General features: G+C 47.7%; 1 protein-coding gene across 1 annotated transcript; it reads left to right on the top strand.

The window, feature by feature from the left end:
• The first annotated feature begins 1010 nt into the window (after positions 1–1010).
• Positions 1011–4102, top strand: LOC124699326 (pentatricopeptide repeat-containing protein At4g21190-like). Its single transcript, XM_047231646.1, has 7 exons — positions 1011–1124; positions 1251–1361; positions 1920–2063; positions 2146–2358; positions 2494–2692; positions 3589–3689; positions 3772–4102. The coding sequence occupies exons 1-6, from the start codon at positions 1011–1013 to the stop codon at positions 3675–3677; spliced, it is 870 nt and encodes a 289-aa protein (XP_047087602.1). The 3' UTR covers positions 3678–3689; positions 3772–4102.
• The last annotated feature ends 18054 nt before the right edge of the window (positions 4103–22156 follow it).

Below are 22156 nucleotides of genomic sequence, written 5' to 3'. Positions count from 1 at the left end.
GCCGCGAATCAGCAAACTCGACGAGGCTGCGCGCCTGAGCAGCGAGCCAGCAACAGGCCAACAGCAGCTGGTCCATCGACGTTGTGCTCCGCATTTATGGCGAGCAGCGAGCCAGCGACAGCAGCTGGTCCCAGCGACGCTGCGCTCCGCATTTAATTTCACGCTGCGCTCCGTATTCTACTCCCTCTCCTATAGTTCCCTGCGATGAGGTTGCCTCGATCAGACGCGGCGCGTGCGGCGCCGCAAAATTAATGAGACTAAACGCGGCGGCGCGCGGCAGACCGCAAAACCGTAGCGGCTTGTGCGGCAGAAACGCGGTCTTCCGCGGTGCGTCCCGCTTGCACCCTGATGTGCGGTACGCACATCTAGCGACTATTACAACAAAAGCATTGACTATCGGAAAAAAAAACGATGGAAATGAACATAGGCAGGAGAAGCGAACGAACGAAGCACTAGTGGGCCGGCCCACTCGCCGAACGCTTCAGCGAACCGGGGACACCGAGCAATCTCCGTCCTGGACTCCTGCCGCCGCCGCCGCCGCCGCCGCCATGCTCGGCCATCTCCGGCGATCCTCCGCCGTTCTTCGCCGCCTACCGACCGCCAGCTTCGCCGCCTCCGACCCTACCGCTTTCTACGCGTGAGTTCCCTTTCCCTTCACCCAGTCCCCTCTCCAAACCGTTCATTTTGGGTGCTCCCTTCCTTGAGAATCACATGCACTCCTTGTCGGTTAGTTGGTCGCTTCATTTCTGCTGCAAGATTGCGCTTAGCATGTATGCTAATCTTCCTGCTTGCTTCACTGCTTCCAATTCCAATTCCATTCAGTGACAAGATAACTGTGCTTATTTCTCCAAATTATGTTGCCTGCATTGTAATGCAGGGGATGGAGTTCAGGTGCCGAGGCACTCTCCTTTGGTTCATGTAAGACCTACTTTCTTCCACTTTTCCGTATGGAATCATGGTTCATTTTACATCCGGATGATTGGCGCCTTTGATTGAAGTCTTTTTAATCCATGGCAGGTTGGTGCAACAAGCACAGTGCCAGAGATTTCTCCACAAATGATAAGATTGCCAATGGCCGTCGAGGGTATCGGCAAACGGAGTTGAAGCCTAGTACTTCCCTGAAGGTATACCTTCGACTGAATCGTGCCCCGTGCTTCACATGTAGCTTTTTTTTACTTTGGTGGTTTCATTCTGTTCATCCCTGGAATTATAGTAGACGACGGGCTGAGGAATTTCGTTTTGCTTCACAGGACAACGATGCAATCATCGATCGCATACAAAAGAGCACAAGGGGGTTGAAACAAGGGCCGGTTGGCCACACCCTTTCATCAGCAGAGAAAAGGAAATTTCTTATCAACACTGTATGTGTAAAGAAATTTTCGATGTTGTCTATTTTCTCTTTTGAGTTTAGCATGCCTTGGTGATATCTAGATCTTAGCTGTAGATTGTAGGGCACCTAATCGCATGTTTCATGCAACAATCAAAACACACTGACAAAATTCTGTAGCATAAGTGCTATTTCATTTGTTATCTACCAGATATCAACTGTAGCAGGTTTTCGTGCACCCTCAAGGCAAGTAGTGAGCTTTCACAGTGTAATTAACTAGCAACATATTCTCCTTAAAAACAATTAGCAGCTTATTCATCACAATACGCTGAATTTATTTCCAATTAGGTAGATTTTTCCAAGCATCTCTGAATGACTTATCATATGCAGCTTAATATGCTACAATGGCACTTTGGTCTAGCTGTATTCAGAATTCACCTGGGAACACAAATTGTAGCCTTCGTTAATGTAGAACACAGAAAGGATCGGTTGTGCTTGAAATTTCCCAGTAGAGATTTTTTTTTATCTATCTATGCATTTAGCTACTGCTGTCCAGAACAAATTAATAACAGCTGCAATCCCTAAATTGCAGCTACTTGATCTTGAAGATTCAAAAGAAGCTGTTTACAGCACCCTTGATGCTTGGATCGCCTTTGAGCAGGACTTCCCACTAGCCTCGTTAAAGCAAGCAATTGTAGCCCTTGAAAAGGAGGAGCAATGGCATAGGATTGTCCAAGTATTGCAGATTATAATCTAATTGATTTTAATTTTATTTTATTTTATAGAGTATCAATAAAATTTATGCTAACTACACCTAGGTAATTAAATGGATGTTGAGCAAAGGGCAAGGAAATACGATCAGAACATACGAGCAGTTAGTGCGTGCACTCGAGAAGGACAACAGAGCTGAGGAAGCACATAAAATCTGGGTGAAGAAAATAGCCCACGACCTGCATTCAGTTCCTTGGCGTTTCTGCGGTCTTATGTTGGCTATTTACTACAGAAACAATATGCTAGATAGGCTTATCAAGGTATGGACCTCGAATATCTTCCACTCTTAACAGAGTACTGGCCTGTTCTTTCACTCCAAGCTTATTAGTTTGTATTATATTGTATTTTACTGCAACTTATGTGGATTGCCCTTCCTGTCTTCTCTGATGGTATAGCTCTTCCACACTCTTGAAGCATGTGGTCGTAAATGTCCTAGTAAAGAATATGTACGGAAAGTTGAAGTTGCATATGAAATGCTTGGTCGATTAGAGGAGAAGAATGGTTTGCTTGAGAAGTACAAGGATTTGTACAACAAGCCATCGGATAGTGATAGGAAGAAAGGTCGACAATTCAAGAAGGCTGAGAAGAAATCTGGTTAGTTATCTGTCGCCTGTACCCTTTTCTTTGACCAATGGTACTGAATCATTTCTCACAGGTTAAAGTGGCATGTTTTTGTTAAATCCAGTTACGTACATATGTAACTTTCTGATGGGCTTATGTGCCCCCGTTTAAGCAGAATAAGATATCAGAAGCTTTAAATGTACTGATTCTAGACAAATACCTGATAACTTGCATCTTTTTTCCCATTGTTTTCCAAAACCCTTAGGTCCAGGCTTTGTTGATTTAAAAGCAAGATTTGATTGTTTTTCAGAACTGATTCCTATAGATGTTGGTGCATCCATAACAAGTTGGGTACCTACTCATTACTTGTAACTCCTCATGTTTGTGAATAGATGCTGTTTTTATGAATATGTTGGTCAAGTTTTACAGGAATGTTATATTATGAAAATGTTTTTCATGACAAGTTTAGTGGTACCATTTCGCCTAACCAATCTAAATAAATTTCTATTTATTACTTTTTCTTGATAAAGTAAGAACTTCCATTTGCTTTCTAAAACGTCATCTATTTCTGAAGGGAGCTAAAACCTGCACCTAGTATTCATCTTTCAATGTAGTAGTTCAGTACCAAAAGAAGAGCCCTCGTTGTCATGCAGACAGACATGCTTGGTGTATTTTGGATGTGTGTAATTTTCCCATTGTGCAATTGTATGCTTCTTGTTCAGACTGGGACAATTTTTACAAATCTTTTTGTACCATGGTTGTGATATTTCCTTTAGTTTCCGAACTTTCTTGGGACATTATAAGGCATACATTCTTAGAACATTCTGGCAGCTACTAGAAATCACTTCATTTGCCATGTTTTTTTTTTTTTTTTTTACTGCAATTTGCCATGGTTCTGTAACTAACTTTTAACGCTACTTTTTTTTCAGCTGAGGGCATGGAACAATGCGAGGAAACATATGAAGATCAACCGGTTAAGACTTGCACTTCAGATAAGGAACCGGCTGCCAGCAGTTAGTCAAGATACAAAGTAAAGCAAATGCAATTGCTGGCATAATTGAATGCAGTTATGTATCCAACTCTGAAACTTGATCCTGTTGTTGCCCTTTCAGATGCAATACTGGTGGCGTAGTTGGAATTAGACAAGGAACTGATGCAGCGGATAGCCTAATACTACTAACACTTCTGTACAACCGATATTCCGCTCCTAATTGGAAGACAGCGCGGCGCAACACCTTCTTGTTTCTTAAATATCTGGCATGAGGTTCTGATTTACTTTGTGCTGCATAGGATAAGTATTTGACAAGTGTTCGGCTGAAAATTATCATATCTGAATATTCTAACGAGTGGATGTTTAGTGCTTGTTTATTAGTCGAAAAAGGGCCTACAGTGAAAGACTTGTACTTGTGCATCCATCATAATTCGTACGCAGTTGTAACGTGGATAAAATACTGGTGTGTTTGCCTGTTTGGCGAGCTAGGCTCTTCCTCGGCTAGCCTCAGCTAGCTAATTTTGGCAAGATGTTTTCCTCTTGAGAGCATCCTTGTCAGTTTGTCATCAGACACCAGTTGAGACTGGGAACGTTTCATGTAGAATGCTACTTGGTGGGAAGAGAATGTGATCGGGAGAAGGACCCCCGCGCGGCAGACTTGACGCGTTTTAGGCTTTTAGCTGGTTCGATGCTGAATCGATGAAAGATAGGCCAAAGACTGTTCGTAGAAGCCACTGTGCCATCTGATAGTTGCTCTGTGGGTGATCATGTGATGCTTCAACCACGCTTCATCACTGATACACTGCGGAGTTGATGGAGAGTGTTTACATGAAGGGCAGATACATCCGTATTTGCGACAAGTTTTTCAGAACGGAGGGCCACAGGCAACACGTCAGACGGAATACCAAAAACAAGGTGATGGGTGAATTGTCCTTAACCCTGATAGGCTAGGGGGCTAAATAGACTAGGGCGCGTTTGGTTGTGTGGCCGAATTCCTGCATAACTGCACCAGCGAAATAGGAGCCATTGCGCGTCGCGAACGGGTCATGGGCCACTTTTCACTACTAGGGAAAGGCCCATTGCCGGCGCACCTAAAACCCCCATTGCCGGCGCACCACGAGCCCGCCGGTGCGAACGCGCCGGTGATAAACGGACACTGCCGGCGCACCATGTTGTGCGCCGGCGATATCTCTGCTACCGCCGGCGCACCACCCCGCTTCGCCGGCAAAGATCTATTCCACCGGCGCACTATCAGGTGCGCGGCAGTAGTGCTTCCAGACCGGCGAATGCCACGTGCGCCGGCAATGTGTCATTTAGGTGCGCCGGCAATTAATTCGAAAATTCTTTTTCCACTTTTTTCCAAAGCATATTACAATACAATTTTGACAAGCATATTACAATACATATTTGACAGCAAGTATATATTTAAACGCAGTTCATATTTATACAGTATTACATGCAATATGAGAAGCACATAGAGAGCCAAGTTTCATTTCGGAATGTGTTGATTCATACAACACACATGTGCATATGCAACACCGAACGGCGAAGTTTCACAAAGTTAGAAGTCTTGGTACATAGTCGTCACAAGTATCGTCATACACCTCACAATGTAGGTCCTAACCTAAACTAGAATCACATAGAACATGACCAACATGGTCATGACCATCATCACGAAGGCCATGGTCTTCATCCGGTTCCTCCTCATGTCCCTCATCTCTCCCGCTAGATAACGGGCGTATCTTCCTTCCGCCTCCACCCTAGTGGGGTATCCCTTGTAGCCGTTGCCGCTGAAACGGTACACCTGTCTCCGACAGTCCTCCCGATCGTCGTAGACTCCAGGAACCCTCCCCTTGTACACGACATATGTCGTCGGCATCTCCATTCACAAGACAAGTAAAACGTTAGTACCAATGCAATGAACAAGTGCCAACTCAAATAAGAGACAAGTAGTATGAACTAAATAGCATGTGCCTCATACTTTGTTGGTCGAAATAAATAATAACATACAGGGATGGGGTCAGTGAGGCTAGGTAGGATGCACAATAGATTGATATTTGTGGCCATCACACCAAGCCTCACTGGCCCCACCCCGGAGTGTACAAGTGACCGAACATTTTAATCATCGGCCAATGCAATTAAGAAGTGCGAACTCAAATAGAAGACAAGTAGTACGAATTAAATAGCGTGTCTCATACTTTGTCGGTCGAAACAAATATTAACATCCAGGGATGGAGTCGATGAGGCTAGGTAGGATGCACAATAGATTGATACTTGTGGCCGTCGCACCAAGGCTCACCGGCTCCACCCCCGAGTGTACGATTGACCGAACATTCTAATCATCGGCGAACTCCAAATACGAGGCAAGTAGTGGTCGAGTAAATGCAAATAATTATTAAGCTATGTACGCCATAATCTTGAAATATATAGCAAAGTAAATGAAACTACAGACACATGTTCACATGCACATTCATACAACTAAATAAAAGCAACTACTCGATTCTATGGGAATATATAACAATTATTACAAGTACGGAAGTTCAAGGACATATCGTTCAAGCTTTAGCAAGTGTTCCCGTCGTAGGATCAAGGTTGTACGCCTAGGGGGAATGGACGGCAGCCCTCAAGCGAGTTGAACGGCCTCTCATCACGCGACATCTCCAAGCGGAGTTCTATCTCGTCATTAGGTGGTAGACCGTAGCCGTAGAAGAACTCGCCAGACCTATTGTTGACATCCTGCAGGATTATCGTGCAAATGAACCGCCGGATGCGACCCCAGCTTCTTTCTAATCTCTCTATCGTGGACATCCGCCATGTTTGCAAACCCGTTTCGAGATTATCCGGCAGCAACATGTCATCTGCGTACTTTATGTACTCCCGCATCCGAAGGATGGCGTACCACGCGTCCATCCCATTGTCGGGCGTCGACTGCTTGAGGCGGGGAAGTTGGTTGTGTGGGTTAAGACGAAGCCTCCTCGGGATTTCCTCTCTACTTTGAGGGGCCTCGCCTTGTTGGCGAAGCCGGTGAGAGCATCATTGAGAAGGGCCCCGATGTGGGAGTAGTCTTTCTTGCGGTCCCTACCCGAGTCGAGATAGACCGCATGCGAGTGTTGCGGGTGCACGACGATGAGGGTGCGAACTTGTCTCTACGGAAAACACACGGATTAACCTTTGGAAATGCAAATGGAGATATAGGATAGAATGGTGATGGGGGACTAGCGAGTGATTACTTACTCGGGAAGTAAGGGATGAGAATGGCGCCCTTCTTAATGTTCGCCAGCATGAAATCCTCGACCTGCCGGGTGGCAATCGCGCGATCCCCGTGGTTGCGGATGATGCTCTCCCGCATATAGAAGGGGTCCATGATCGCGATGGTCGGCGTCCCCTCCTTAACAATCCGGGAAGACATGCTAAGAGCAACTAGGCGCACCACACTAAAGTGGAGCGCTTGCATGCGATAGATGCTGAAGATGTCGTTGAACCGGATGAAGCACAAGTCCGCGGGGTACTTCTCGACGAAGTTCATGCCGCTTGGCACCTTCGCCACGAAGAGAGGGTAACCAGGATCTTTTGATTTGAGAAGAATGTTCTCCACATGCAAGACAGGTCTCATGCAAGCTCCTCATATCCGGGGTGAGTTTCTTCACGACATGCTCCGGCAGCATCGGTTGACCCAAGTGATGCAGAGGTCGCCAATTGTTTGGCAACTTGTCAAGGAGTGGGACCTTGTCCTTGGATTTGGCCGCCGCCTTGTCTTTGGCGTCCTTCTTATTTGCCCTCTTCCTCTTCTTGGGTTGTAGTGCTGGACCATCCATCGCCGTAGTGGCCGTAGCACGGAGTGTGTTTGGGCTCAACATATTTTTTACGCCGGCGGTGGCGACCTCCTCGAGATTTTCCTCCTCATCGGCCGTTTCTTGAGAATCGAACAGCCTTCTTGGAGCACACATATTTCAAGCCCGGCGCATCCTCATGGACAACTTGTGAAGACGTAGGAATATCCCATTGGAAGTTGTCACGTTCATATTCCTCGGCCCTGCGCGCGCTGGCCGTTGTGGTGGGGCGCCGACCTCCGGCGCAGCTGGCCGTTCCGGTGGGGCGATGACCACGGGCGCCGGCCGGCTGTCGTGGAGGGACGCCGACATGTGGCGCCGCAAGGTGCTTGTCTTTGCTTGCCGTCGACCCCGAGTAGGTGTTGATCCGAATTAGGGTCTTCGGCCATAGCGGTAGCCAACCCTTCGGTGAGGCCAGATTCAACGGGCTATCGTCATCGGCACCATGCGGTTGATTAGGGAGGAAACAAATCCTCATAGCCCGGTAACGCCCGATCCACTTCAACCCGGTAAACGTCATCCGCCATATCTCGTGTGTGCCACTTCTTATCCAGGGGCCGAATGATGGACCCCTCGCGACGTCTTTGAGTTCGTCGTTTACTCTCATCAAAAAGGTGCATGGCGTCGAGAGCGCCTGCGAGAACATGTGTATGGCGTTAGAGAGAGGGCAAGGATGACGAAACTAATATATTAACTTGATGTACACATTAGTTAATTACCGTGAGGGCGTTGAGCTCGGCTAATGTCGACGGGCCAGCACATGCGGCGGCGGGCGTGCAAGTGACGGAGGGGCTGCTACCCGGCATGGACGGTGAATCCCTAGCACCAGCGACATTGCCGGCGGCCGGAGGAGTCTCCATTATAACATTGTCATTGCCGGGCGGACGGCGGCACCATCGAGTTGCTGCCGTTGAAGCTAACCACTTGCATTTTCGGGGGGGGGGGGCCTTGTTTGCCACCCTCATACCACGCTTGCATAGCGTTGAAATCTGCTTGGACTCCAGCGGCGACTTCAGCTTTGACTTCAGGTACGAGTGTAGCTTTGAGTTGCGGTACCAGCTTGCGGTACCAAACCAGCTTGGACTTGGGCTAGGATTGACTCCCTCATTTCCTCCGCCTCCCGCTGCTTCCTCTCATTACGCGCATTTTTATCGGCCGCAGACGACAAGCCATAGTGACCATGCTTGTAGCCTGTACCGGCGCCAGCCACACGGCCTCTATGCGGCCTTCTCGTCGGTGAATGCTCATTAACGATGTTTAGCGCCCGTACGAGAGGCTTGTCCCAGGCTACCCTGCCCGTCGACGCCTGGGACGAGGAGCCTTCGTCACCTTGGGAGGCTTGAGAAAGTCTTTGTCTTTCTTCTTCCTGCGGAAGAAACGCGAACCATTTAGAAATGTTGCTACTATTATATGAACAATACTTGATCTAATAAAACCGGTAAATTGCTTACCAGCTTTTTCTCCAACGCCGAGACCTTCGGTCGTTCGTGAACCAAATTATGTCGGTTACGACCTTCGGGTCCGTGACAAGTTCCCCGGTTAGTTTCTTCTTATGGTACCGGGACCTGATGAATCTTCTTTCAAGCGGGTCCTTGTACTTGAGCCAGGGGTTCTCAATGCCGGCATTTACATACGCCTCGTCCTCCTTCGCCCAATAGGGCTCCTTTCCCTCGTACCCACGGCTCCCAAGGTTGTGGTTGCCGATGTTAAGCTCCCGCATTTCCTTCCCCCACAACTTGCGATTCTTGGTTGCTTGTAGCTCTTCATTGGCCACAAAAGCATCAAAGTCCGCCCGGGTGACATGCGGAAAGGCGGAGTGGACCTCTTCGAAACCTTTGCCCTCAAGCAATCAGCCTCCGCACCATGTACTTATAGCTGCCGAGGTGTTTGGTGAACTTCAGGAGGGCTTGTGAGTTCACAATGTTGTTGGTTTGATGACTGGAGGCGTAGTCGCCTAGGAACTTGTATCGTGCGTGCAACCTCGCAATGAGCTGGGCTCGCAAAGGCGCTTTTCTCTCAGCTCGGAGGTCCGTCTCGTTGAGATTGACGACCTCTCGGAGGATACATGCCAGTTGGTTGCCGTACCCCTTGGCAACATCCTTAGGCAACACCGGCAAACCACTGGCGGGGTCCACCTCTCGTGACCGTGTCTCTGCCGGTGCCGACCGTGTTTTGGCGCCTTGCCTTCCGCGGCCTCTTGGCTCCACTTGTCCCGGTGCCACTACTCCCGGCGGCGGCGCTAGGATCGTCGCCGCTTATCTCGCCGCCACCCCGGCGGCGCCGGTTGCCTCATCGCCGCTAGGCTCGTAGGTACTACCCCGGCGGCGGCGCTTGCCTCGTTGCCGCTCGGCTCGTCGGCACTACCCCCGGCGGCATCCTCCATCTCATGGTCCTCGTCGCCGCCAACACCTGCGGCCTCGAGCATCCTCCTCCGTCCTAAAGAAGTGCCTATTGTAGTGCTCCTCTAACTCTTCTTGAGACGACATGGTGGCTTGCACTAATAGAAGATGAAAAAGAGTTAGAATTCACGGAAAAATTCGGCATGACCTTTGCTAAAAATTGGTCATGCCGAGTGCTAGAATTGCTCGGAACGGAAATGAATCGACATTCCGGCACTCAATAGCAACTCAATCCCTGTAATAGAAATGCAAACATATAAATGCCATAACCATAACCATAACCATCTCCATAACCATGCCATCACCATAACCATCACCACATAAATTACGGTAGCTAGCTTTTTAGCATATACATTACAAGTGGCATTTTACATCAGCATAAAAATAACACTTGACAACCTCCATTTCATACAACATATAAATGGCGAGAGCATTTTCTCTCGGTTAAGGGAACATATAAATGTTGAGAATAACATGTATTTTACAATAGCATGGACCATTTTCTCCGGTTAAGGGGACCATTTTCTCGCAATGGCATTTTCTTTTGTCCAGAGAATGAATTGAACCACCATACCACCATATCTCAAATTCTCAAACAAGCATAAATGAATTGAACCGGAGAATGAATTTAAAAGAATGAATTGAACCAGAATACATTCTCAAACAAGCATAAATTCTCAAACTTGCTATCGGTAGCATTTGATGCTTAATTAGTTTTTCAGCATAACCATGCCATCACCATAATAACCATCACCATATAAATTATAGTAGCATTTCAGCATATACATTACGGTGGCATTTTACATTAGCATAAAAATAACACTTGACAAGCATCCATTTAAAACCGGAGAATGAACATAGTGAATTTTATATATCAACCAATTCTTGGCGAGTAGGCATTTAAATGAAGAACCACTTTATCAACTAAAACAACACAAATATAACCAGAGACAATAGAACTTGACCACTTTAGTCTCCGCCAATATAGCAGTACCATAGCATTACCTAGCACTAACTAGCAAGTAGCATAACTAATTCATTTTAGTGTACTGCCTAGTGAAACATAAATTGAAACCCTAAATAGTAACCAGCAATGAACTCCACCTAATGAACTAAATACCTAATGAATATGAGCTAGCAGTAGCATAGCATTAATTACCTAGCAATAGCAGTAGTACTCGCACTTCAAATATTGTTAGAATATCTCGGTAGCATTTTATGAACCGGAGCTTACTTTCCATTAGCCTTTCCTTTCAAAAATGACTACTAAACCTACTCGCTGGCATTTTATGAACCATTTTTTAGTAATAGCCGGAGAACTAACTCATTTCATTTGCTAACACTAACCTATCGCAAGCATTTACCAACAAGTTAAATGAACCAAGAATTTGCTACTACATTTCATCATTTAAAGCAAATAGCAACTAGCAAACAAACCTACTGCATTTTAAATTTTCATTTGTCATTTTAAACCAGTAGCATTTTTATTTTCACTTCACCCAATTCATTTACGAGAGAACCATGTACATCTAAATATATTTTCAATAGATATATTTGTGTAGGACATGGTGACCATAGGCCAAAATCATGTTCCTAGAAACTAAACCTAAGCATATGCAAGCCCTTCATGCAATTTTGGTCGATCCTAGAAGTATGTGCATCATTAGTTGAATTGGTTCACGGAGAAAGAAGCTTTGAAATTGAAACTACTACATTTTCACCAAATTGCATTGTATTCAGCCACAATTCATACATTCAAATACAAGGAATATGATGCAATTTCATTTTCCTAACCAGAGAGCAACATGAACTTAATTGTTCCATTTTCTTATTCAACAATTTTAGCAGTAGTTCATTTGAATGTATGAATAACATTCAATTTCATTTTCAACATGAACAATATGATGCAATCTATCTATGCAACTAGAGAGCATCTAGCAGGAACCCTAGCCCTAACTAGCGGTAGGTAAATCCTAACCCTACCGAGGAGGGAGAGCGAAGGCGGAGGGAAGGGAGAGGGAAGGGAAGAGGGAAGGGGAAAAGGGAAGCTCACCGTGGCTAGCGCGCGGCTCCTTCTTCTCCAACGGCGGCGCCGACGTCCCCTCCTCCAACGGTGGTAGCGTACGGGTCCTCTTCCGCGGCGGCGGCGGCGGTGCGGGGTAGGTGGTGGGGGCTAGTGGAGGGGATGGTGGAGGGGCAGAACGGCGGCGCTCGAGAGGGGCGGCGCTCGAACTCCGGATGGCGGCGGCGCTCGAACTGCGGAGGGGAGATGGTTACGTTTGGGGAAGATGGGGGTTCGGCCGAAACGACTAAGTCATATGACTAGTCTTATTGCCGGCGCACCGGGGCATTGGTTCGCCGGGGATAACCTTGTCCCCGGCGAACCAATGCCCCGGTGCGCCGGCAATAAGGCTAGTCTCGCTATAGCTACGACTTAACCAAATTCACAGATAGCTATAGGCCCTGGTTATTTTTTTGATTCCTTTTTCTTTTCTTTTTCTTTATTTTATGTTTCTTTATTCAGATATGTTAGTTATACATGAGTGTTATTATGCAAAAACAAAAATATATGTGAGTGTTATTATGCAAAAACAAAAAGATATGTGAGTTACATATACACAAAAATATTGACCAACACCATATTAATAACCAAGATATGTGAGTTACTATTTTATTTCCTTCTCTTTTCAAGATAATAACCAAGCAATTAATATTAGTTATACATGCATGCGAGAAAATAGACCAACACAATATTAATTAGTCATACATAAAATATTGGCCATGACAATGAGTAGTTATGAATTACACAAAATATGAGTTATACATTGCAAATAAAGTTTTACATCATCGATTGAGAAGAGTGTTTCGCTTTTTTCTTGCTTTTCTTGCTCGTCGTTGAATAATTTAGCCCCGTGTCGTGACTTCTTCTTTTGAAGGGTCGACCTGACCTCGGTAGCGTGGTCCTGCTTCTTCTTGTGGTGTATGTTGTGTCTTCATCCTCGGATTCTTCCATCATTGGGTCTCCGACTTGTCCTTCGAAGTCTTCCTCGTTGGCGACTCCATCCATTCCGACGATGGTCCTCTTGCCTCTCCTCACGATAACACGGCTAGGCCCGGATGGGTCGGTTATGAAGAAGCATTGGTGCACGTGTTCGCGCAGTACCCATGGCTCATTCGCGCGGTGGCGTTCGTGGATTTTGATTTGTTGGCTTCGGGTAGAAACATGGTGGTGAAATACCGGTCTTATTTTCCGACGCTCTTAGCCCATCTGATACGGAACATCGGCACTTTCTCCCCAGGCGTAGCTAAGCTCCCGGATTTCCGCGATTCTTCCGTAGTATCTAGTCTTTACGTCACCCGTCCAGGAATCCATCGTTACCCCGAGTTACGGTAAACACTTGTTCTTGTCTTTTTCTTCCGTGTAGAATGTGTACCCGTTGATATCGTACGCTTGGTAAGTCATGATGTTGGGCGCGGGGCCATGTGACAAGGCCAATACTAGTTTATCCTTGTCGGAATCCATTGGTGGGGGATTAGCAACAATGTGGTCTTTGAACCAGCGCGCGAAAGAGGAGTTGTGCTCTCTGTATATTTCGCTTCCGTCATCATCGGCTTGCCACTTGTTCTCTATCATGGTTTTGTGCTCTTTCAACCAAGGATCGATCAAGTCAATGTGTTGTAGCGCTACTAAGTTGGCCCTGTCAAAGTCGGAACTCCGACCGGACATGTGCACGTGCGGTTCCTTCCTTCCATTTTTGTGGCCTACTCCCTCGAACCTACGGAGGTACTTGTTTTGAGGCAAACCAACGGGGTCCTCGATGTCTAGATAATTCGTGCGGAAAGAGATGCACTCTTCGGTGAGCCAGCCTCGTACGATGCTTCCATCTGGATGTGACCTGTTACGAACGTATCCTTTAATGACCCCATTCATTCTTTCAAACGGCATCATGTTGTGTAAGAATGCCGGCCCTAGACCGACGATATCATCCATTATATGGACCAACGAGATGGACCATCACGTCAAAGAATGCAGGCGGGAAGTACATCTCCATCTCACATAGGATCACCACGATCTCTTCCTGGAGCCTTGCGAGTTTCTTCACGCTTATCGACTTCCGAGTTATGACGTCGAAGAAGTTACAGAGCCCGATCAGCGTTGCACGGACATGGTCATCCATTATACCTCGGATTGCAACCGGAAGAATCTGCGTCATCATCACGTGACGAGTCATGAGACTTCATGCCGCTAAAGTTTCGTTTCTTGGGGTCCATGTATCCGCTTATTACCCGGAGTAACCGAAGGGCACTCGACTCCTACAAGGCAATTGAAAAATTGATCGACCTCGGCCGGACTAAAAGTGAAGCGAGGAGGGGGACGATAATAGTCCGGCTGCTTAATCCTTTTGCGCTTCGACCGCCGTCCGCCTCCTCCTCCGACTGTCCCTCTTGGGCCGGCGGGATCCGAAGCTCTTCCACGATGCCCAAAACTTTCGGGTCCTGTCTTGCTTTCGGCCCATCTTTGGTCCGGTCCGGCATGTTGAGAAGAGTGCCAAGCAAGCTCTCGCACACGTTCTTTGTAATATGCATGACATCAAGGCGAGTGAGGTGTATCGAGAATTTTCCGATACGGCAAGTCCCAAAACACGGACCTCCTTTTCCATACACCAATGAGCGGCGTCGTTTCCTTTTTCTTCTTCTTCTCTCCGGGCTTTTGACGAATCTTTCCCGGCGCAGGGCACTCCTTCCAACCTTTCGGTAATGTATCGATCTCTTCGCCGCTCTTCTTACGTGGAGGTCCTCGGGGTTCATTTGTACCATCGAACGGATCTCCACGCTTTCTCCACGGGTCGGTTTTCGTAGCCACCTTCGATGCCCCATGTAAGCTGTTTTCGAAGAGCCATCCTTACCAAGCTGCAAAAACATCGTCTCTTCCATGCACCCGACACATGCCTTGTGTCCATGGCACACCCGGCACGAAATGTAACCGTATCCGAGGTAGTCCTGCACCGTCGTGATCAACGCGGCTCTCAAAGGGAAATATTCTTCCGCGACGGCGTCCCATGTATCTACCCCTTCCTCCGCCCACAACGTTTCAAGCTCCTCCTTTAATAGTTCGAGATACATGTTGATATCGTTTCCTGGGCTGTGTCGGCCCTTGAATTAGCATACTCATCTCGTATGTACTTCCTCTTCATGCACGACCGGGGCGGGAGGTTGTAGATCCATACAAACACGGGCCATGTGCTATGTGTGCTGCTCTCGGTTTCCGAACGGATTGAATCCGTCCGTGCTCGCACCCAACCCGATGTTTACGGGATCTGCCCCAAAACTTCCGAATTCATTGTCTAATGCTTTCCACCGGCTTGCATCCGAAGGGTGCGTCGGCCTTCGGGTGCTCAATCCGCTCTTTATCATTCAACACTCGCCTCCTTTCTTTCGCGTGCCGGCGCATGAGCTTTGCTTCCTTGCGGTCCGCGTAGAACCGTTGAAGCCGGGGGCGAGCGGGAAGTACCACACAACTTTCCGAGGAGCTTTCTTCTTCCCTTTCTTGTACCGTTCAGCTTCACACACGGGACATTTGGTCTTGTCCATGTGCTCCTTGTGATACATGATACGGTCGTTGATGCGAGCGTGATACTTTTCGTGGGGTAAGTCGAGAGGGCACGTGATTCTCTTGGCCTCGGCTAGACTACCGGGACACGTGTTCCCGGCAGGAAGGAGATCTTTCACGTATTCCAGGATGTCGTCGACGCTTGTGTCCGTCCATCCGTGTTTCGCCTTCATCTGCCGCACATCGAGAGCTACTCTCAAGCGAGACTCCCCCAACCCGCGACCTGAGTCGTACAACGGAGTATTCGAGTCTATCTCGAGTTGCTCAAGCTTTGATTTCCGCTTGGCGCCTTTCGTCTTTTCGAGAAGCAGATCTTGAAGATGAGGGTCCCGCACGACTGAAGCTAGCGGCACCTCTTCGTCGTCGTCAAGGTTATTGTCGTCGTCAAGGTTATTGTCGTCGTCAAGGTTATCGTCATGTGCGACAAACTCTTCATCGTCATCGATATCATGATGCCCTCCTTCTTGCCGGCCATTTTTACCAACCGCCGCCGTCGCCCCATTGACCTCCGCGCCATCATCACTCATCCATTGAGTGTGTCCATGCATGAAACCATTAGTGAGCAGGTGCCCACGCAACTTGCTCGAATACGGGTCAAACCATTTCCCTCGTTTGCATCTCCGGCACGGACACAATACCTCCGTGCGGTTATTTTCATACATGTCGATGATCGCGTGTTTCGGATATCTCATCACGATGCTTTCACTCATCTCGATAACCATTATCGCTCGCATGGTAAGATTACATAATTCATTAGAACCATGCATCCGTCGGTAGTTTTCACGGAAAATTTCGGCATGACCTTCCTACACGGTAGGACATAGGAGCGCGAGAAATGTGCCGAAACGGAAACTTGAAGAATCAACATTTCGGCGCAACGTTGGCAACTCATTTTCAACGCCAACACACACACAAGCACAAGCACAACATATATATATGCCACACACGAGAGCTTTTCTTCAAATGTCCAACATACATCGATTTCATTCCTTAATTTGTTCATTAATCACCTATTTGTTTGATATATTCCTCGATAAGATCGAGACGACGCGCCGCGACAATGGCGTATGGAAGCCGACTTTCTAGATCTAGATCTAGATTGAGCGGTCAATGCGGGATAGTAGATCTAGATCTACATAGGGGGATGTGGGAGATGCATGTAGGAAGGGAAGATTTGCTCAAAAATTTTGATTTTGTTTGGTCAAATTGGTGAAATTGGGGATAGAAATGGGCAAAAATGAGCTGGGTTGGGAGAAGGCTCGGGTTTGTGTGGAGAAGTGGAGTGTAGTGAGTGTGTGAGTGAGTGGGCTGGTTGGTGGCTGAAATAACCGCCAGGTTATTGCCGGCGCACCTGGACCATGGTGCGCCGGCAACATATACCCCTTTCGGCTATATCACAACCGGGCCAGGCCCAAGAGTCATTGCCGGCGCACCGGCCCAGGGGTGCGCCGGCAATAGCAAATTTTCCACCGGCGCACCACTGGGCCGGTGCGCCGGCAATGATTCTTGGGCCTGGCCCGAATCGGCCGGGGCCATGCCGAGGAAATAGCGCCGGCGAGCCTTTCCCCGAGGTGCGCCGGCAGTACCCCTTCATCGCCGGCGCGGCTGAAATGTGGTGCGCCGGCAATGATTTCCACCGGCGCATGCACAAGGTGGTGCGCCGGCACCACTTGCCTCCACCTATAGGCTTTTCCCTAGTAGTGTTTGGTGGGTCGTTTGGTAGCATGTGCGGCCTTTTGCACGCCGGAGAAGGAACCCAGGCCCCATCGTTTGGTTGCCCATTTTCAGCCCATTCTTCCCTGCTCGTGCAGCCCACAGCCTGTTTGGTTGCAGATAGTTCAGTGCTGTGGTAACCCCTTCACTTAGAGTGGTGAGGTTAAATGAAGGGGTTACCCAGTACTGAATAACAGCACACATGAGATTCAGTTCATCAGAAAAAATACCGGTAATACACAACAACTAGTACTTAGTGGGCGATGCATCACGAACGAAGCAACTACTTTGTGATCCATCACAGGTTCGTCACGAGGGGTTAGTATATACCACCTCGAAGAAGTTCATCATTACAAACTGAGGATCAGGTTGTAGCAAGTCCTAGCTAATGGAGGGATACAAGATCACCTCCCAAAATCAGCGGATCATGAGAAGGAAGCAGAAGCACTAAGAAGAAAACTGGTTACGGAGCCAGGTCCTCCTCTCCGGTGGCTGCAGCTTACGGTTGAAAGGATCGTATGCCGCACCCTAGAGGGGGGGGGGTGAATAGGTGCTAACCAATTTTTAGTTCTTTTTCAACTTAGGCTTGACACAAAGGTAAATTCTCTAGATATGCAACTAAGTGAATATACCTATATGACAAGGATATCAACTAAGCAAGATATAGCTACGCAATAGGAGATAGAGTGGGATAGAGGTAACCGAGAGTGGAGCACGCGATGACACGGAGATGATTCCCGTAGTTCCCTTCCTTTGCAAGAAGGTACGTCTACGTTTGGAGGAGTGTGGTTGCTACGCAAGCCAAACCAACAGCCACGAAGGCTTCACTCGGATCTCCCGTGAGCAACGCCACGAAGGCCTAGCCCACTTCCACTAAGGGATTTCCTCGAGGCGGAAACCGGGCCTTTACAAAGTTCTTGGGGCACACATCCACAACCAAATTGGAGGCTCCCAAATCTGTAACAATACAACAATCAACAACAACACATCAACAACAAATCAACTAGGGAACCAAATAGGAACACTAGCATGAGATCCCTCAAACAAGTGAGGGGAAATGAAGAACGCTTCGGTGAGGATGTAGATCGGTGGCTTCTCCTTCGAATCTCCAAAGATCAAGAGATTTGGTTGGGGAGGAAGGAGATCTTGCAAATCTTGTGTTTCTTGAGGTGGCTCTAATGGAGGTGAAGCTTGGCAGATTTCTTGTGCAATGATTGAGCAAAGGGGTAAGGAAGAAGAAGAGGGGTATAAATACCCCTCCCCAAAATCCAGCCGTTGTGCATTTCGGGGGGCCGGATAACCCGCCCTAAGTAAGGGCCGGATAATCCGCCCCCCCCCCCCCCGGATAATCCGGCCTCCAGGTACAAAACCATGACAATGTCCGGGCAAATGTCCGGCCCCTATACTGGTAGACAATTCTTCAAGTCCTTAGCCATTTTCGAGGGGGCCGGATATTCTTGAAATATCCGGCCCGGATAATCCGGCCCTGGTACAAAACCGGGAAAATATCCGGGCAAATGTCCGGCCCCTATACTGAGCCACAATTCCCAGAGTCCTTAGCCGAAATTCAGGGGGCCGGATATTTTGGAAATATCCGGCCCGGATTATCCGGCCTGGTGAGTTTTCTGCAGAAACTTTTTGACAGTACTGACCACATCCAACACACATACACATGTATCTATGTAATCCATGTACCACTTAAACAACCATTAGTGTATCACATACATTGACATCAAACACACAAAACATAATATGAGAGATGTTCTTTCAATCTCCCCTTTTTGGTGTTTGATGACAATATACGGATTTGCAAAAGAATAACTATAGAGGCAAGCATGATGACAAAATCATAGAGGCACTCCCCCTACATGTGTGCATATAAGTAATTTGCATTTGAATACAAATACACAACACATAGGATTGAGGTGCCTCAACATTAGAGGTGACCATCATGAGCTCTAACAAGAGACATATACATATATGAAGTTGAGATAGGATGCTAGAAGTCATACCCATGTGTAGATATATGATACGGAGATATAGCATCACACATGATATAATAGTCTTGATCTCAACATATAGAAATCCGAAAACCATAACAATGTCTCACACCACATAGCACATAGTTTTAAACGAACATGACCAAAGCAAATAGTTCAAATAAGAGGGAACACAAGCAATAAAGAAATGATAAACGCATATGCTTGTGCCCAAACCATGCAAATCCCCGAGAGGGAACACAAGCAATAAAGGAATGATAAACGCATATGCTTGTGCCCAAACCATGCAAATCCCCGAGAGAGTTCCTAATAGAACGCTTCTCCCCCTTTGGCATCGAGACGCCAAAAAGGGGACAAGCGCGATGCTACTCGCCCCATGGGGATCACTCGGAGGCATCATCATCATCGGACTCGGGCGCCACATCTTCTTCTTCTTCATCATCCTCTTCTTCATCAGTGTCAGGTGCATCTGTAGAGCGGCGAGTGAGGCTGGACCTTTGAATGCAACTATCAAGATCACTCCACGGAACCTGTGCAGAATGCCACCCACTGTAACCTGGGTGAACTGGAGGCTGAGGAGGGGGTCCTTGCTCACCACCGAGCTTGTGCGGAATAACCGCCCGAGTATGCTGAATCTCGAACGCTCCCGGCTGGCCGCATAGTTCTCCTTATGGATCTCAATGTTCATGCAAAGGATGTGACGCCGAAACCAACCGAGCCTCGTTCACTTGTTTCTTCATAGCGGGGAGGTCGAATGGCGAGCGGGAGCAAAACCACTAGAACGAGCATCACCCATGAAGGAGTCGGGAGGAGGTACAACGAAGATACGAGGCTTAAGCTTGTAGGCCTTCTTGACAGAGTGCTTCAAATAAGAGTATCCGCTCAAGTCTTCACCACGCACGCCCGCAGTATTGTTGATGAGGAGCTCGAATGTAAGGCGCATAAGGTATGGTGGTCCGGGAGATCATGGCATCACGAATCTCATGGAAGATGTAGTCCATGATATCAACGAGTGAAGTTCCGATCCTCATTCTCCTCACGAGCACACCGAAAGCTGTGGTACATGAGGTCCACAAGAGTTCCCCGGAGAGCATCATTGTTACCACCACTAGGAGCGATGGTGGATCGAAAGAACCTAAGCAACTGACCATAGATGGGAAGCAGCCCCTTGGACTCTCCCACCTTTCCAGCAGATGTGTAGAGATTATGCAGCTGATTCTTGTCTGTCCTCTGAGGTCCATGGAGACGACGGCCACCTTCTGCAGGAATTCCAAGAATAGCAGCAAAACCGTGCAAGGGGGAACTACAGTGAGTGGAGCCAGACATCCATTCCATAGTACGGTCCTCATCAGTCTTGATGGCCAACGTAGCAAAGAACTGCTTCAACAAATCTGGACTATAGTCACATTGAATCTTCATCAAGTCCTTCAAGCCCAACCTTCCGGCCACCCAAATGGCATCCTCAAAGTGATTGTTGGCTCGCCGTAACGTCCACATCGATAGCTTGCATGGGACGAACTTTCCTCATGGGCTCATAGATATCTTTATAGATGAACTCCTGCTCCATGCACCAATATTTTCTGCCCTCTGTCTCTTCATCCCTTGGGAGGTCTTCATACCAGTTCTTCATACGGATGGCTTGATAAGAGATAATGTCCATAGACTTGTAATTTTCCCTTGAAGCCTTGTTCTTGTGCCTAGATGAGGTTGACTTGCGAGGAGCGTTGGTCACGAACTCATCACTTGAACGATCAGGTCTTGCGCGTCTCCGAGAGGTACCCCGAGATGAACGACCTGTGAATAGCAAAGATGGATAGCAAAGAGAAAATAATGCTCATGAGTCATGTATGATACGAGAATGCACTCTAGAAACATACTATAAGCTGGTACAAGTCTAAAACAAGATAGATTGAATCAAAGCTGCAGTGGCGATGAAGCTCCAGTGCCGGATAATCCGGTGCCCCAAGGGGCGGATAATCCGGCCGGACCGGATAATCCGGTCCTCGCGGGGCCGGATAATCCGGCCCTGCGATTCTAGCAGATTTTGCAATCAACAACTTGTCTTGGAACAGATCGGCCTAATAGCATGCAAGGAGGAGTACACTACAAGCGATTTGGAACAACTAGACACCAAATCCACCAAGAAAATAGCACATATAAAACACAACACCTAGGGTTAGGGATTGTGAATCATACCCGCATCCATTGCGAGAGCCGCTTGGAGGAGAAGGTAGCTAGGAGGGAGGAGCACCCGATCCACCCAAATACTCCGGGAGGGAGTGGACGGGGCAACTCCGGCGAGGAAGGGAGTCTCCGGCGACCTTGAGAGGAGAGAGAGGAGAGAGAGGCGCGTGGGGGGTGGAATAAACCGTTTTCCCCCTGTGGCCTCGTCCTCGGCCCTTTCAAGATCCGCCCAGGCCGGATAATCCGGCCCTAGTTTAGGGCGGATAATCCGGCCGGGCCGGATTTTCCGGGTCGCCAGGGGGGCGGATTATCCGGTGTTCGGAGAATTTCGAACACCGTCAATCCCGCCTATCTTTAATTGGTTATTTGCGTACCCATATGTGGTGCAATAAACTATCACCTCACATATAAGATGCATATTTACCAATAAGATGGGGCAACCTAGATCATCCGTCCGAGAAACCTCAAACTCCAAGTTTTTTACCAAACATGACACATGAGCAAGATGGAGATGGCTTATAGATGAGTGTAGGCTTGGGTTTTAGAAGACTCAAACTGTTAATGGTACATGATCACTCAAGTTTGCAAGATATGAGCAAATAAGGCCAAACTAGAGTGATTTCCCATAAGAACAAGGAGTTGTCAAATAAAATGCAATAAGATCCAAATAACTCCAACTCTTCACAAAGAAGAGTGTGGTGGCCTAGGCCACCATATATGAGTGTTGTGGCATGGCACCGCGAAGATATATCTTGGGTCCAAGACACTA

Source organism: Lolium rigidum, chromosome 3, assembly GCF_022539505.1.
Source record: "Lolium rigidum isolate FL_2022 chromosome 3, APGP_CSIRO_Lrig_0.1, whole genome shotgun sequence".
Classification (NCBI taxonomy): Eukaryota; Viridiplantae; Streptophyta; class Magnoliopsida; order Poales; family Poaceae; genus Lolium; species Lolium rigidum.
Note: the sequence above shows the minus strand (reverse complement) of the source record. Positions and strands in the feature narration are given on the sequence as shown.